This window comes from Gavia stellata, chromosome 2 (genome assembly GCF_030936135.1).
Source record: "Gavia stellata isolate bGavSte3 chromosome 2, bGavSte3.hap2, whole genome shotgun sequence".
NCBI lineage: Eukaryota > Metazoa > Chordata > Aves > Gaviiformes > Gaviidae > Gavia > Gavia stellata.
Genome location: NC_082595.1, coordinates 61507566 through 61525176, shown reverse-complemented (window position 1 = coordinate 61525176; position 17611 = coordinate 61507566). Strand labels below are relative to the sequence as shown.

Here is a 17611-nt window from a genome sequence, read left to right as displayed (position 1 = left end):
GAAAAGGCTTCACCTCCTTGAAGCCCAGCCCTGCGCTTGTTTTGCGAGGAGGAAAGCAAGTGCGAGGCTCCATGGCTCTAGTGCATTCCCTGGGGAAGGGTTGTTTTCCAGACCTTCACTTTAGTCAAAAAGCCAACTGGAGCTGCATATGCAGGTGTTTCAGAAACACCTGCAGCTGGCTTGGATGCTTAATTCTCTAGTGATACAGAAAATAAACAAGCCTCCCCTCCCCTGTTTGGGTCATAAATGTAAATAAAGGCTAATGTAAGGCTTGGATATCAGCTGGTTGACTGAGACTTCGCAGAATTTGAATAAAAAGGCAGCAGAGGTGACAGTGACAGGAGCACCACATGGGATGCACATGGTGCACACCTCTTACAATGTGAGAAATATATTGTCCCATGGTAGGTAGCAGACATGAACAGGAACAGAGGAAAGCAATGCGAGACGGTGTTCTCCTAGTGCTGGCTGCTGTCAGTGGTGTAAGACAGTCTCAAAGGAGGAAAAACAAAACACAGGAAAAGGATTCCCTTGAAATTCTTTGATGTTTGGAAATACAATTTTTATGAAGTTCTTCACTTTCAGAACAGTTTCTTTCCACTTTCTTCTCTCCCCAGCTGCTGCCCTTCCTCGTAAGCCTGAGTTTTGGCTCATGGCCACTTTTCCTTCACCAAAATACGTAACTTTGACTTCTTCCTTGAGAAAACCAGACATGTGGGGGGAAAATTCCCAGAAAGAAAACAGACCATTTCAGATCAGCCTTAAATCAGTGATAGTTTCTTACTTGAGTGCCCAGAGTGGTGTGTAGGCTTGCTGGGAGCCAGGCCAGGCAGCGGGCGCATGGGCCAGGCTGCAACCCCGCAGAGACCCCCCATGGGATGTCCAGCCCAGGCACAGTTCAATGGGCCGGGGGACCACGAGTCCCCGCAACATGAGGAACTGAGGACAGTTGGCTACCCAAGACAGTGGTTTCCCCTCCAGCCTTTTGGTGGGGAAAAAGCTCTGGGACATGCTGCTATAGCAACAGCTTTGTCTAGGATTATAATCCCTTATTTTTATTAATGACAGCCTCTGGTGTGCTGCTGCCTTCACATTTCTATTTCATCAATGTACTTTTTTTAAGCTCTCCCCATGACATTTACGGCCCTAACTGATTCACGATTATTTCTTAAGCTCTATTGCAGCACCCAAGTCCTCCAAGCCTTTTAGGTATGTGGGAGCCCGACAGGCACTGAGTTCAGCATCACCGCATTTCTTTTTGAGATGGAGTGTGTGGGTTTCTTTAGCAACTGCTTGATCCAACATCTCCCTCTGGTGGAAAATAGGGAATAAAGCAGGAGAAAATAAAGCCTCGTACAACATAGACATTAATTTTAAATAGCTGTGAAAACAATACATCTCGGTCCAGGCCATTATTTTCTCTCCAATTACCACATTTATTCCAAATGAATTTGAATGTATCACACTGGAGTTTATCTCAAATAGTATTCGACTGGAAAAGAATTGTAATGATTGGTGAATGCCAATTTTCCTGTGTTTTTTCAGAAATTTGGCAAATTTGTTATAAATATAGGCAAAAGCCTATATCGAGACAATATGTCTTTAGGGCTTTGTTGCTGCAAAGAAAATCAAGAAAATTCCCTGTTGCAGAAAACTATTATTTTGTGCTCAAGCTCTAAAATCCATCATACAGACCATCTGCTGTCTGCAATCGCAAGGTTTGATAGAAATGTCTCAGAATATAATCGTTCCCTTTCTATGCCATAATTACACCTTTGAAGTTCCCTGTGAGTGTGACAGATCAGTTGCCATCTGCCAGGGGTGCCTATTCAATGTAGATCAGAAAGTGCGGAGAAGAAGGAAATACTCAAGTATGGTCCAGATAAGTTTTGTCCGGACACGCATGGGTTTACGGAATGGCACAAGGATAAAATGCTTTGCACAGGTGACAGCTAAGTCTTTCTTTAAGGGCATCTTTCATCAGCATGTGAAGTCAGGGAGGTTTAATGACCTTCCACTGTTAATCCTCTCCCACGTGCCGGTGTTTCCCTGACACTTGCTCTGTGTTTCCAGATGAAGACTACAGAGCTGATGCAATAGGACAGACAGATTTAGGATCAAAATGGAGTTTTGCAAATTCCTCAGCTGCTGGCTCAGCTTCAGCTGGAGCTGGAGAGTTAACACAGGGCACATCTTTGCTTCAGCTCCTGGCAAGGCTCTTGGGTGAGGAGCAGAAAATCAGGGATGGCTGATGAGGTATTGCCAGAGACTGACACCCAAGGCTGGGCAGCTGAAGAAAGAAAGGACTTATCTCAACAGACTTCAGCTGCCTAAGAGCCAAGTGGTCAGTGTCAGCGAGCCGGCTTGCAGGCATCGAAAGTGTGACTCCCCTTTGTGGGTAGGTGTATAGTTGGCACAGGGCAGCATCACTATGTTATCTATGGATATATTTTAGAATATTTAATTTTCCATGCTTAGGGAGAAAAATGAGGGAGGGATGTGCAATTATTCCCAAAACATTAGGACATATTCTTGGCAAATTGAAAGCTGCTGGAACAAAAAGCTGAGGCTCCTAAGTAGGATGCTCAGCCTTTGTGTGGCATGACCTTAGTGGGGAAGAAAGCCTCTGTGAGAAAGAATAAGATTTAAAAAGAAATTTCAAGCTAGAGACTGGGGGGAAGCGAGCAGGCAGAGAGGAGCAGGGGTTCATGATGGCATGTCCTTAAAGGTGCCATTTTGATCTCTTTGTAACCACAAGTAAGCAGGAAACGGCAAGGCGCAATCTGTACAAATAAAACAAACCCCTTTTAACAGGGCACAGGAGCTGGAGCAATCAGGCTGGATATATGTTTGTTTCTATTTGCTGTAAGTCTGAAAATAAGATGTTGGTCTAAAATGCTTGATTTTTATATAAGGGTATTGAAATATCAGAGACGTTCCAGAAGAAAGGTAACTACTGGCTTATTGTAATAGCATGATAAAAATTACATGGAAAAGAACAGAAATAGATCTCATCCAAATGAAGAAAAGGACTCGAACTCTCAAATTAAAAGCAGAAACAGAAAGACAGACTAAAAAAGATTGTGAGGAAATAACTTGCTAATAGACAAAAAGCTTCCTCTGCCCCAGCAGGAGCAGGGAGCCTGCCAGAGGGTTCTGCAGGTGACCAGGGTATGCAGTCAGCAGATGATGAGGGTGGCAAAGGAGTTTAAGAGAAAACAAGCCCTAACACAACAGCTAAACAGATTACTTGTGTCTGCATTCAGTGCAGAAAAGCTTAGTGAAATTCTCACAGCAGAGCCATTCGTTAAGGAGATAGTGCAGAGAAGCTGCCTCAGATTGAAGGGCCATTAGATGAGGTTTTAGAACAAATAGATGCAAGAGATATAGTAACAAATTCATGAGAAGCAGATTTTACTCACTTGTGGGTTTTTAAGGAATGCTAATGGGAAAGTGTTGCACCATTAGGGCTGGTGTATAACCTTCTACTTAAAACAGCCAAAGAAAAAAGAGGATGGCACGTGACACTGTTTCTTTTCAATGCTGTGAGGGATCTAGAGAAATGTAAACCACTAAATCTGACACCCGTAGCTGGCAAACAGTAAAAGCCATGGTCATAGAATAGTTGCAAGGACAGATACAGATGAAGAGGGAAGAATTGGCAGAGCATTGCAGTGAGGAGCTATGAAGCTGTGCTTCACCACCCTCTTATGGCTTCAGAGGAAACAGCAAAGCTGCAGACCAGAGCAATCCACTCGGTATGATCTGCTCAGCTTCTGAGCCTTTAATAACATCTGTCACCAAGGTCTCACAAAGAAGCTAATCTGGCATGGGATAAGAAGGAAGATTCTCTCATGAGTCAGCAACTGCATATAGGATAGAGAGACAAGGTAAGGATAAATCATCCATTTTTCACAGTGGAGAGAAGTCACTAATAACATTGTAGAGGGATCCATGGTAGGGCCAGTGCTAATCCACATACCCATCAGTCAGGCAGTGAATGGTGAAGTGGCTTGGTCCACTGGTGACGCCCATCTACAAGAAGGGCCGGAAGGAGGATCCGGGGAACTACAGGCCTGTCAGCCTGACCTCGGTGACAGGGAAGATTATGGAGAGGTTCATCCTGAGGGCGCTCACAGGGCACGTGCAGGATAACCAAGGGATCAGGCCCAGCCAGCACGGGTTCATGAAAGGCAGGTCCTGCTTGACCAACCTGATCTCCTTCTATGACCAGGTGACCTACGTAGTGGGTGAGGGAAAGGCTGTGGATGTTGTCTACCTGGACTTTAGTAAAGCCTTCGACAACTGCCTCCCACAGTATTCTCCTGGAGAAGCTGGCGACTCGTGGCTTAGACAGGTGCACTCTGCTGGGTAAAAAACTGGCTGGACGGCCGAGCCCAGAGAGTTGTGGTGAATGGAGTCAAATCCAGTTGGCGGCCGGACACAAGCAGAGTCCCCCAGGGCTCAGTTTTGGGGACGGTCTTGTTTAATATCTTTATCGATGATCTGGATGAGGGGATCGAGTGCACCCTCAGCAAGTTTGCAGATGACACCAAGTTGGGCGGGAGTGATGATCTGCTGGAGGGTCGGAAGGCTCTGCAGAGGGATCTGGACAGGCTGGATCGATGGGCTGAGGCCAACTGGATGAAGTTCAACAAGGCCAAGTGCCGGGTCCTGCACTTGGGTCACAACAACCCCATGCAACGCTACAGGCTTGGGGACGAGTGGCTGGAAAGCTCCCCCACAGAAAAGGACCTGGGGGTGTTGGTCGACAGCCGGCTGAAGATGAGCCAGCAGTGTGCCCAGGTGGCCAAGAAGGCCAACAGCATCCTGGCCTGTATCAGAAATGGTGTGGCCAGCAGGAGCAGGGAGGTGATCGTGCCCCTGTACTCTCAGCGCTGGTGAGGCCGCACCTCGAATCCTGTGTTCAGTTTTGGGCCCCTCACTACAAGAAGGACGTTGAGGTGCTGGAGTGTGTCCAGAGAAGGGCGACGAAGCTGGTGAGGGGTCTGGAGCACAAGTCTTATGAGGAGCGGCTGAGGGAACTGGGGTTGTTCAGTCTGGAGAAGAGGAGGCTGAGGGGAGATCTCATCGCTCTCTACAACTACCTGAAAGGAGGCTGCAGAGAGGTGGGTGTTGGTCTCTTCTCCCAAGTGATGAGTGATAGGACAAGAGGAAATGGCCTCAAATTGCACCAGGGGAGATTCAGACTGGATATTAGGAAAAACTTCTTTACTGAGAGAGTGGTGAGACATTGGAATAAACTGCCCAGGGAAGTGGTGGAGTCACCCTCCCTGGAGGTGTTCAAGGAACGTGTGGACGTGGCATTGTGGGACATGGCTTAGTGGGCATAGTGGTGGTTTTTTTTTGGTTGATGGTTGGACTTGATGATTTTACAGGTCTTTTCCAACCTTAGTGATTCTGTGATTCTGTGGTACCAGCTTATTCAAGGTAGCAAAATGCAAACGGCCTGCCAGGAGCTGCAAAAACGTTCTCATGAGCCTGGGCAAAGTAATGGCAGGTGAAATTTGGTGTGGATAACAGCAGAGAAAAACATACGGCTTTGTTGGGAGGAAGACCCCTCTCACTACCCAGCCTCAGCAATGTCCTCTGAACCACCTAGTGTGATTCAGGACAGATATCTTGGAATTAGGTAGTTCTATTCAAATGCCAGTTAAAAGCTTGTTAGTGACTATAAAGCAATTTAATATAAGAAATTAATACGAAGGGAAGAGAGATGTCATCAATTAAATACAAGGTTCATCCCTTATCATGAGTACTGTGTGCAGTTCTGGTCCCTCCATCTCGAAAAGGTTATGTTAGAGCGAGAAAAGGTATAAAGACGGGCAACAAGGAAGACCAAAGATATGGGATGACTTTATGTGAGTAGCAGCTACGTAAACAAAGATTCTTCAACGTGGGAAAGAAGAGTCTGAGAGGGAGTAGGGTGCAGCTTTATAACTTCAAGAAGAGTCATGGAGAGTAACTAGTCACTGCTTCTCATAAGATGCAAGAAAGGTGCATCAAATTGTGTTTCCAGGTTCAAGACGAAGATGAAGGCAAGGAGCTCTGCTCCTGGGCAAAGTGTATCCCTTTACAGAACCTGTTGTCACAAGATGTCGGGGACTACAAAAGCACCATATGTGGTTTGAGAAGCAAGTCAACAAATGTGTGGAAGATAAATCATCTGAGGGCCGTGAAGCATTAAGGCCCCTCAGCTGAGGAACGGCTAGAAGTGGCCCTCTCCACTGCTGGCCGTGGCCAGAGCTAGGATGACAGACTAATGGGCTCTGCAGCTGAACCTATTTTGACATTTTTATCAACCAGATGACTTTTAGAAGTAAATTAGAAGAAACCCCGCCACCCTGCAGAGCAGAAGTGCACAACCAGAGCTCTGGTTTCTCATGGGCTATGAACACTCCATTAGCATTAGTAGTGTTTCTTGCTCCAGGATAAGCTACACTGTTTGTTACTTTTTAAGATTAGAATCAAGATTAAGAAAAAATAGCCCATTCTTACGTTCTTTTCCACATATTTTTATGTTCCGTGTTAGCTGAGGACAAAGCTGCACTTTGATAAGCCCTACGCCAACACTGCTGCCAAAAGCAGCAGCTCTGCCCTCTCACACCTCTGGAAAGAACAAATGACGGGGGTGTGGAATGCAAAATTAGCTTTCAGAGCTGAGGAGAAGAGGGCAAGGCTGCTGAAGGCAGGGCTGGCTTAGGCTGATCCCAGGTGCTTATCGACCTATAATTTAATTTGGTGATGTTTCTTCTGACAGCTGTCCCTTTTGAAGGGTAACTGTCCTCATCCCCCCTGAGAACAGCAGGAGTTGGCAGCCATGTCTGAGTGTGGTCTTTCTTGGCCCTGTCAGGCCATCCCAAATGAAGGAAAACTCCTTGTTTATGAAAGGAAACACTACAGAATTGACCTTTGCTCCATTATTAGAACTTTATTTATCAGTTTTTTTTAATCACATGAATTCTAGAAGGATTTTGATTGGGTTTGTAACTGTAAGGACAAAAAAACTAGACAAAAGTGGATGCTAATGCTCTTGAATGAGCCATTTAAGATCTAATGAGTGGTTTAATCACTAACAGTCAGACCTGTACTTTGATGGTAAGCTCCAATTTTGGGGAGTGACTATCTTCAGCCACATCAAAGGGCCTGAATTGCTAAGGGGAGTGTAAAGCCCAGCTCAGCCTCTGCCATGGAGTGATGGTCTGGGCTCTGGTGGCTCAGCTTCCTTACGGCAGAGGAGCTCGCTCATGTCCAGTTACAGACAAATTTGTCTTTAGAGTGTTTATCTAGTCTTAAAAGGCTTTTCTCTCTTTTATGAAACTGAAGCTGGTGTTAAGATCCTTGTTGGTTTGTCACCGATCTATTCATACCAGCTGTTGCAAAGAAAGCAGCCAGTGCTGATGCGAAGTAGGAAAGAGATGCTTGCACTCCCAAGCCCACCCTGAAAAATCCTCTTCTGTAGAACACAGGCCACATCAATGGTGCTATTGGGGGGAAAAATCTTCTGTGTCTGAGAGCAAAATCTGAGGGGCTCAGAGAAAAAAAAGAGATTTGCAAACAAGCGTGAGAAAAGATGCACAAAACTGTAGCTCATATGGGCCAACCTCCTCTCACAGAAACTTTGTGTTAAGTTCCCTGAGGTTTAATATGAGCAAATGCAGTGATCAGTGTCACAAACTTGCTCTTAAAATCACACTTGCCTGGTTGCTGTGCATGGCAGTGACCTAACATTGCTTTCTGTAAGAGCTGACCTGGAGCACTATAATGCAGCACTGCGTGGGTTTTATTTCCCTTGTAAATCATATGAAAAATTGTAAAGTTTGTTAGCAAGATGGCCAGAGCAAGGGCAATACTAGATTAGATTTGGTACAAGAGCAGAGAACTAGTTTTTACTGAATCTGAACCTAGTGCGTCCGATACCCTTTAGATGCAGATGAAGAAATGCTAAATTGATGTTATTTATATTACACTGCAGCAATCTGATCCCTGTTATGTGAAGAATATTTACATATCTTGCCTTCTCCTTAACATGAGGCTAGGGGAAATGCCCAGGGCAGAAACAATGCCAGATGGAGGAGAAGGACAGCTGGACTAATACTTGGATCAACCCATCATGCCTTTCCAAGGCAGCAGCTGGAAGCCAGGTGAGATACCACCGAGCATCTGCAATGGCACAAACTGTTGTCTTAGGCTCCTTCTATCCAGTCATGGAATAAAAGTCCAAAGCTGCTGCTAGGAGATGTAACACTAGCCTGTCGTAAATGGAAAAGGAGCCTCTGGGATTCAAAGCTTGGCCCTTGATGAGGAGCCTTGCAGGGCAGCAATGCACTCTCCCACCAGGCGAGCTGCCTCTTTGGCTGTGCCCCTGTGCACCGAAAAGCCACCTGCCCCGTGCCCATAGTTGTGGACCACCAGGAGTTTAACTCCTCCTTGGCTCAAGACCTCTCTCTGCAGTCTCACGCACTGCCTGGATGGCCTCAGGCCCACCTTCTCCTTGATATCCTGAGCTCCCCGCAGTGAGGGCTCAAGGGAGCAGCATCTGTCAAAGATGTCTTTGGTAGTGCCAGGGTCAGGGGAGAGACTCCAGCTCTCCTTTTCCCTGGTTCCCCCTAGGGTTACCCTGTGTATCCCTGGGTAGATGTAAGTTAAGCCATCCCCGTCACGGATGAAGTTTTTCACCCAAGGAGCATGAACCTTGAGCACTTGTCCCCTGACGGGGAAGAGCTTCTCATCCCCCACCAGCTGGTGGGCTCCAATGCCCGCACAGTTGACGACAACGTTATATTCGCTGTGCAGGTCCCACAAGTCTGCGACTTTTCTGGTGTACATCTGGACGCCAGTTGCTTTCAACCTGCAAAAAGACTCCGGAAGTGAGGCAGAAAAGAAACCCCTAAACCCTCATGTAATTATTATGCACATTAAGTAAATGAGATGATAGATTGCCTTTAACATACCAATCAAAACCAAGCAACAGATGGGACAAAAAGCAAAGACAATGCCATGGGGTTTCTGTTTGTGATTTGTTTCATTTGATCTGATCAAAGCTATTTTTAGCTTGCTTAGGCTGGAAAAGATACAGCAAGTTGACCAATATTAGAGAAGGTCTAGCATAAGACCCTAGGCAGGCACTCAGGTCCTCATGGTCTCATTGATTCATTTCTCTAACTGTACCAAGCTTTAACAGCTCAAGCAAGCTGAAAAATGTCAGATTTATTCCCCAACTTACTTCTGCTAGTGACAGTGCTAGCGTACTACACCCCTTTTAATGTGTCTGTTGTTACACACTGTTACATTCATTTCCAACTCCCCCCCGATAACAGGAGCCACTTAGTCATCTAGGGCTACGTGTGAAGCCCTGGGGTACCCAAGATGTCCCTGCAGGCTGGGCAGATGTGGCAGGGGACCCCCAGGAGACCCTTACCCTTCTAGAGCAGCAGCCAGGAGTCACCCAGGGCAGCTCAGAGCACTATATGTCCATGTCTGCTCTTCAGTAAAATTCACCCCTTCTTGAGGTTCATCTTTGAGCTCAATTTCAAGCCAAATTCCACCCTGAACTTGCCTGAAGCTTGAAGCACTTCCCCATGGAAAAACATTGGTGTGAGATGGAGTCACTGCATGCTGCCAGCTGGATCCAGTTGCTGGGGGTCTTTAGTGGGGGTTTTAGCATGAGCAAGTCAGGAGACAGGTCTGTGATGATGATACACTAAGAGGGAAATCCTGTCCTTTGCAATACTCTGGCAGCTGGCAAAGTGATCAACCCCCCTACAAAGGCAGTGGTTGCCCACAAAGCAGTGAGTGAGCCGAGGATCCAGGGCACAGCTGGTGCTCTGGGGCTGGGGTTTAGGGGCAGCAGGACACTGAGGCTGGCTGGGAAAAAGAGGGGAGGTCTCGTGCAGCAGTGCTGGCTGCGCAAATTGCTGGGAGGGCTCATAAGCATTGTAATTGGGACTCTTCCATCGTGCCATAAAAAATACACCGATAAAAATACCTGCTGAAAACTCCTGAATTCAGGCAAGCAAGCAGGAAAAAATTCCTGAAGTCCATTTTTGGACCAGCAAGGTGGGCACACAAACAATTTTCCTTGTGGATTGCCAAGAGAATGGTCTATAAATACTGCTCAGGTCACTAGGGGTTTGAGAATTAGCTACATGTTTAATATGCTCTCACTTCTCATCACCAGAGAGAAGAGAAAGAAAAGGAGCTTGATCATCTTATTAGACTACATCTTTTGAGAAATAAGAAGGCTATAGCAGGAATAAGGAGAAAGCAGAAATCACATGGCAGATACTAAATGAGTTGTAAAACTTAGTTGTGCTTCAGCTGAAATTTCCAATTCAGTTAGGAAATGAAACGTGACAGAGCATGTGCACTGAGGAGACGGCACAGACCTCACATGGCACTGGTGCAACTGGAGTACTCCCAGCCTGTCTGGCTGCTAGAACAAGAAATGTTTTTTCACATTTTGCAGTTTTGGGGCCAGTCTTGTTTAATATATTTATTGATGATCTGGATGAGGGGATTGAGTTCACCCTTAGCAAGTTTGCAGATGACACCAAGTTGGGCGGGAGTGTTGATCTGCTGGAGGGTCGGAAGGCGCTGCAGAGGGATCTGGACAGGCTGGATCGATGGGCCCAGGCCAATTGTATGAGGTTCAACAAGGCCAAGTGCCGGGTCCTGCACTTGGGTCACAACAACTCCATGCTACGCTACAGGCTTGGGGATGAGTGGCTGGAAAGCTCCCCCGCAGAAAAGGACCTGGGGGTGTTGATTGACAGCCGGCTGAAGATGAGCCAGCAGTGTGCCCAGGTGGCCAAGAAGGCCAACGGCATCCTGGCCTGTATCAGAAATGGTGTGGGCAGCAGGAGCAGGGAGGTGATCGTGCCCCTGTACTCAGCACTGGTGAGGCCGCACCTCGAATACTGTGTTCAGTTTTGGGCCCCTCACTACAAGAAGGACATTGAGGTGCTGGAGCGTGTCCAGAGAAGGGCGACGAAGCTGGTGAGGGGTCTGGAGCACAAGTCTTATGAGGAGCGGCTGAGGGAACTGGGGTTGTTCAGTCTGGAGAAGAGGAGGCTGAGGGGAGACCTCATCGCTCTCTACAACTACCTGAAAGGGGGTTGCAGAGAGGTGGGTGTTGGTCTCTTCTCCCAAGTGACTAGCTGTAGAATGAGAGGAAATGGCCTCAAGTTGCGCCAGGGCAGATACAGACTGGATATTAGGAAAAATTTCTTTACTGAGAGAGTGGTAACACACTGGAATAAGCTGCCCAGGGAAGTGGTGGAGTCACCCTCCCTGGAGGTGTTCAAGGAATGTGTGGATGTGGCATTGCGGGACATGGTTTAGTGGGCATGGTGGTGTTGGGTTGATGGTTGGACTTGATGATCTTACAGGTCTTTTCCAACCTTAGTGATTCTGTGCGATTCCGTGATTCTGTGAGATGAAAGGCATCCAAGCAACCAGCTGAGCTGGCAATTTGTATCACGGTGTCGGTACACGTCTCTTTACTTAACCTCAAATCAGCTGGCAGCCTATTGCTTTCTCTCAAGTGAAGACAGCTATTTGTTCACTTTAGGTGTACTTAAATGGATTAAATGCACATCAGAGGTGTCAGAACCTTTTTAGATCTTCATTCTGACTCTCCTACGTTTCTCCAAAATCCATGTATTTTGGGGAAACTTGGAAATTTAGAAATTGGCAAATTTTCTGACTTTCGTGTCAATCCAGGCATGAACTCTGAAGCTATGACTCCTCAGAGTAAGTGCATCACCCATCTTACGCAGGCAAACATTTCCAAAAGGTTTGTTACACGATGATGCTCTTTGACCTTTTTTCACCTGACTGGATTAAGAAATGACTCCAGTTGTTGACCAAATTTGAGATTAATTGGTCCAGCTACTTCCTAAGTGCAAAATCTTCACAGATAAGACATCTTCCCAGGCATGCCTATTCTCCCAGGTGTTGGATGTATCTTCAAAAACAGAGGGATATATTTGGGAAGTTTGACAAATGAGGAGCACCCACATGTTTTCTTAGGACATGGCAAGTTCCCAACGTACCTTCAAGGTCTGGCTGGCCAAGCATGGCCCCTGTGGCTATGTTGGTCCTATGCCCAGAGGCGCTCCCACTCTAAGCCTCACTGTACAGCCACAGTGGTACAAAGTGGACATTGCGTAAATGGGGCCTTTCACATTTTGGAAAAATTGGGTATTTAATTCTTGTCCTTCGCCCCAAGGAAGAACTTGCTGCATTTTCCCCAGTGAGAAACAGCCCTTTTCCAGTTTTGTTCAAACCTAAGGCTCTCAAAGAGTCCCCAGCTTGCCACCAGTCCCTCTGCCCGGGTTTCTCTCTGCATGCCCAGCCTGCAGCAAAACCAACCTTTTATCCAGCCACAACAGGTAGGGTGGACAGTCACATTTCAGTGTCGTAAAGGCCTGACCAAATAGGTGCTGCGGAAACTTTTGGAGCTCTGCTTCGGACATCGGTCGAAATCCCAGGACAACGTCTGACCAGAAAGGTAACTCTTCCTTGGGAGTGTTTTTAAAGACCTGCCACCTAAAAGGACGCAGAGAAAAAGCTGCAAAACTTAGCCATTATTGGTCTGCCATGTTATGTGTCACAGAAATCTTTGCACAAACCCAGGAACTCAGGAACCTGTTCCTGCTCATCAGTGCAGCTCTGAAGGTTTAACAGCAACTGGGAAACATTGCTGCCTGCTGCTGCAATACCTGCCTTGGCAAACAGGCAGAGGGCTGCCACAGCCGAGCTTGCAGGTGACACACTGGGGTAAATAAACTGGAGAGAGTTCTTCCAGCTATACTGTATGTAATTCCAGCTGTAGAAGTAAAGTCACTTCACACAATGTCCCCACCATGGCTGCGGCCACACTGGCTAGACCTTTATGTAGGGCCTCTTGGTCACATTTTTTTGTGTACCCATAAAGCTACAGAGTGCCCAGGCTCAACACTCCCAAGAGGTGAATTTCTGTGTACATAATCAGCAGCATAAAACACCCCCAACACACACACACCCCAGCTGCATCCCTATACCTAGTTGCTAAAGCTGGAGGGTCCTGCAGTCCCATCCCTATGAAGACCACCCTTGCTGCAAGCAACTGGTGGATGACAGTATGGAAAACATCAGTTATTAAACGACATTCGGTGCTGGCCAGTCTTGAGTGGTTTCTCTGTACACACCTATGCATGAATTTTGCTTGAAAATACATTGTATCTGAGCAGCTGCAATGCAGTTTCTTGGGAATATGGTCCTAAGAGCTCCTCCATGAAGGGAATACGCCTGAACTCCAGCAAGGAATACCTCTCTGCCTGCTCCAGCACACAGCACAAACATACCAAAGGCTGCCCCGGGGGGATGTTTTTTTACCCAGAGACCAGATGAATGCCAGCCTCTGACGCCTCGGCTGAGTTGCTGATGGCAAAAAGGTAAGCGAAGGTCTCTTTGAACCACTGCTTCTGCACGTGGATCGGTGTGCCTGTGTGTAAACAAAACCAAACATGCAGAGAAGAATAATGCAAAGAAGAGAAGCGTACAAGCCAGTGTCGAGGAGATGGAACAGATGGGAAACACAGGTCATGGCACTCTTCTTCCTGAACCTCTGTGCATTGCTGCACACTCGGGCACGCAGCCACATGCGGTGCCATGGGCAACGTCACACCAGCTTGCACGCACCTGGGTAGGTGTGAGGGATGAGCATCCCGGCTGCGACGTCGCTCGTTGTGTTGGGGCTGAACTGGTCTGAAAGGACCGTCACAGAGCAGCTGGGGCAAGTCTCCACGATGCACAGTGCTGTGGACAGGCCGATGACTCCTGCGCCAACCACTGCGACCTTGGGTGCTGCCATCTCTGGGGTGGAGAGCCAGAGGAGAGAGGCACCTATGTGCATTTGGAAATAACATATTCTGTGTTACTAATATCCCTGCCAGACACCCTTATCAGGGTATGAAATACCCACACAAGATGTAATGTAACCCCCTGGGGCAGCTAACTGAGGACTAACTGCTGCACACAGAGAACCAAGACTGAGGTAAGGATTAAAAAAATCCTCATAGTCTTTGTTATGACAACTAATTTTTGAAAAGTATTTCAACAGCCACTACCCCATCCTCAGAGCAAAGGGCAAGAGAGCGATCTGTATGTACAGCACTGGTGTTCAGGCTGCAGCAAGCTGGGGCAAGGTTTTTTCAATAAAACCCAAGGGAGTGAGGCACCCGTCAAGTTTTCTATCATGTCAGGGGCAAAAGTCTCTTTGGAGCTCTGGGGAAATTGGCTTTTAGGCACCATGAGCAAAAAGGTTGTTTGAACATCAGGATCTTCAGCAATGAGGTCTTTCACTGCCAGGGCCATGGAAGCAAATTGCACAGGAGGCAAATTGGTTACGCAAAGAGTCCAGAGCATTGTGGAAGATGCTTTTCTTAACATGCACCTCAGTTCCCCTGCTGTGCAGGGCTCCCCCTCTGACCCTGAGGACTGGGTTACCTGCTTAGCTCTGTCCTAGAAAATGTGAAATTTAGCTATTAAACACAATGCATAGCCTCACAGGATGCAGCCTGGCTGTTTACACTCCCACACCCAAAAATTGTTTGGGCCACGATGCCTTGGTGGGAAAAGTGTGGGAAGAGAAGCTACCTGTACCCTGGGGGATTTTGTGACCCTACTGACCTGAGGTCTCCAACCCATCCTTGGCCCCTGTACCTGCCAGCGTGACCCACTGCCTTGGACAGATTCGTGAGCATGCCAGGCTGCCATCCTCTCCCAGCAGCACATGGCGGTCCTCGGGAGCCAGCCAGCCTCACTGCCCCAAGAGCCTGTATATTTGCCTCTCTCTGCCTTGCTTTATAACGTGCTTTATGTTCTGCAGCAGCTCCACTCCACTCCTCAGCATCCTCAACTTCTGATTGCTACCTCAGCAGGTGCAGCATCTCTATTTTACCTTGTCCTGGCCAAGTCTCGGAGCTTGGCACCTGCCCTGATGAGCAGCGCACAGCTCCTGCTTGATAATCACCTGGCTGCCCGTCCTAGCTATGTGCCAGCCTATGTGCTTGGCCATGGCCAGCTAACAGACTTCACACCAGCGGAGGCACGAAGCACAACTGAACCACACAACTCGGTGCACCCTGCAAACTCCCTGAAGCCAGGAACTAAATGGGCCCAAAAGAGACTGGGCAACCTCAGAGGTGATAAATCCTTCAGTCACTTGGGAACAGGAGAGTTGGGGTGAACCTGCTGGCTCAGGCGCTCCTTCAAGGGGTTACTGCCAAACGCTGAGCAGGGATGTAGGGGGAGAATCTCTTTTGCCTATGGCTCTTACATTTTCCTGGAATATCTACCAATATTCACTCTTGGAGAGGATGCTGAGGGCTATGGACCTTTTTTCTTCCTCCCTTATGGTCTTGCTTTCTCTTACAGGACTCACTCTTCCTTGACTGTAGAAATCCAGCCTCACTAATTGCTTTCCAAGAACCTTTTCTGGAAAGCAGTGCCTGCACTTATAAGGATGGGCTGATTTCCCATCTTCCTGGGGCTTTTGGCATCTTTGATGTAAGTTTAGGTAACACAGACTGTGTGGGATTATGATAGGTCAGGTTTATTTATGAGACCCTTGCTCATAACTCTTTACACAGCTTCTCACTTACCCCTGAGGTTTTACTACTTAAAATTTGATGCCCCTACTATGTAGGAAGGGAGAGAGGAGTAGGCACTGTTGCCCATCATTGCATTCCTTTTGCATCACAGCCGAGGGTTGTTACAACCCCTCTTCTTCCTCTCAGTGTGACGCTTAAGTTTCTTCTTGTTAATTATTACATCCTCTTTCACAAGCTGGCTATAAAAGTGCCCACACAGCAGGAAAGAGGACGCAGGGGTAAAGATGAACCCTGAACCAGAACCACTGGCCTGCATCACTGCCACCCGCAAACCCAATCTGAAAAAATGCTGATTTGAATGGGAGCTGCACCCCTCAGCCCTACCATCGCCCCGGGCTGCCTCAGCCACCTGCACTGGGAACTCCTGCAGAGGGTCAGAGCATGGACACTGTATGCTTCCCTACCATAGATTCCAGAATATTTTGTACTGGTAATTGTTATTAAAAAAAAAGACACAGGAAAAAAAAAAAAAAAGAGTAACAAAAAATTAGGGAAGTTTTAATGTGCTGAAATTACTTTTGTTACAAAAATTGGTTCTGAGAAAGGTCTCTAAACACATTTTTATTAACAAACCTTCTGGCTGCTGTGGAAATCGCGTGTGGCTGTCAGCACGCCCAGCACGCCTCCCAGCAGTCCATGGATGACCACAGTCCTGCTGGAACATCCACGCTCAGTACATTATGCATCTGCCAGAGTTGTGCTCTTCCTGGCCCCTCACCGCTCTCATTTGCTGAAGCCCTTAGACCATGATGGAGATTGAATTTCCTGACCGACCTCCCCGCTGCCCAGGAAGAAAGGGGAGCTGTGGCTCAGTGGAGGTTCAGGTTTCACAAGTCTTCCCAATTCAGATGGCATTTTTGCAGATGAGCCAGTTCGGTATCAACTGATCCCAATGTTGCAAAAGCCAGTGAGGGTGGGAAGGGGCTGCTGGCGGTGTTGGAGCCTGCGGGAATGGCTCAGAAGGCCATGACAGGCACCCATCAAACACGCCGTTTTTCTAGCACTTATTGCTGCAATCCAGGAGCACATCAAGCCTGAACATGCTAATGTGCCAAAAATTAAGTGGGTGCAAAGCAGAGGCTACGCACGCTTGTATGAGCAAGTGCAGCTTGGGCTTTGCAGAGCCACTGACCATGCCAGGAGCGCAAGCCTCACCTGTGGCTGTGCCCTGGCAGCGCAGCCTGCCTCGGCTGGGAACCCTGCACCTTGCTGGGAGGGCACAGGAGGAGAAACTATTTTTAGCTGGTGTGGCAGGCCAGCTTAGTGCCAGCGGGGGGTGGGGTTGGAGGGGGGGGCTGGTGTGTGTGTCTGTGTGTGAGTGTGTGTGACACTTCTCACCGCCTCAGACTGCCTTGTGCTGAGGGTTTTGCAAAAATCAGCATTTAAAAGGCAAATCAGTTGCCGTAACTGTTGGGAAGGGAGGGGAAGGGTGTCAGGTACTGTTTAGCTCTCTGTCCTTTCTTAGTGTCCAAAGAATGGGACAGAAGCCAGACAGAGCCACCTGGAGCTGTAATTCTCCAGCAAAGAGGACACTGGCTGCCTGATGTGGGCTTCGTGCCCCTGCCACCCTCCTGCTCCTCCCAGGCCAGAATAAATTATTTTTAAAAATATTGAGGTATTTTGTGATGTGTCTTAATCCCCCAACTCCCGCAGCTGAGGAGACAATGTCAGCCTCATGTGATGCAAGGGGGTCTGAATTGCAGGTTTAATTAGATCCATTTCTTATTCTTTCTTGCCTCACATAGTTGTGTACCACCACTAACCCTTAGTCTTAACGCCATTCTAGTGGTGGATAAAGTGATCGGTATGGATAAGTACACCGGTCCCCAGCACACGTGTGCACACAGATGCACATGAACATGCACACCCACTGCCAGCTGCAGCTGTAGCCTCTTGGCCTGCGGTCCCTCCAGGCTGCCCCTCAGGCTACC

The 17611-nt window shown here is 47.8% G+C and overlaps 1 protein-coding gene across 2 annotated transcripts; it reads right to left on the bottom strand.

Annotated features, from left to right (window-relative positions):
* Nucleotides 1-6999: 6999 nt before the first annotated feature.
* DDO (D-aspartate oxidase) lies at nt 7000-13879 on the bottom strand. Of its 2 annotated transcripts, XM_059835448.1 has the most exons (4): nt 13708-13879; nt 13402-13510; nt 12397-12573; nt 7000-8872 (listed from the first exon to the last, which is right to left on the bottom strand). In XM_059835448.1, the coding sequence occupies exons 1-4, from the start codon at nt 13877-13879 to the stop codon at nt 8305-8307; spliced, it is 1026 nt and encodes a 341-aa protein (XP_059691431.1). In that variant the 3' UTR covers nt 7000-8304. The 2 variants fall into 2 exon arrangements, with proteins under 2 accessions (XP_059691431.1, XP_059691432.1); XM_059835449.1 differs by lacking the exon at nt 12397-12573.
* Nucleotides 13880-17611: the final 3732 nt, after the last annotated feature.

What these genes read in the sequence shown, in the direction of transcription:
- DDO (XM_059835448.1), bottom strand. Translation starts at nt 13,879, where the DNA reads ATGGCAGCACCCAAGGTCGCAGTGGTTGGCGCAGGAGTCATCGGCCTG. An exon ending in GGCATTCATCTGGTCTCTGG is followed by an intron (nt 12,574 to 13,401) that starts GTAAAAAAACAT and finishes GCGTCCTTTTAG; the next exon opens with GTGGCAGGTCTTTAAAAACA. An exon ending in CTGTTGTGGCTGGATAAAAG is followed by an intron (nt 8,873 to 12,396) that starts GTTGGTTTTGCT and finishes GTCTTTTTGCAG; the next exon opens with GTTGAAAGCAACTGGCGTCC.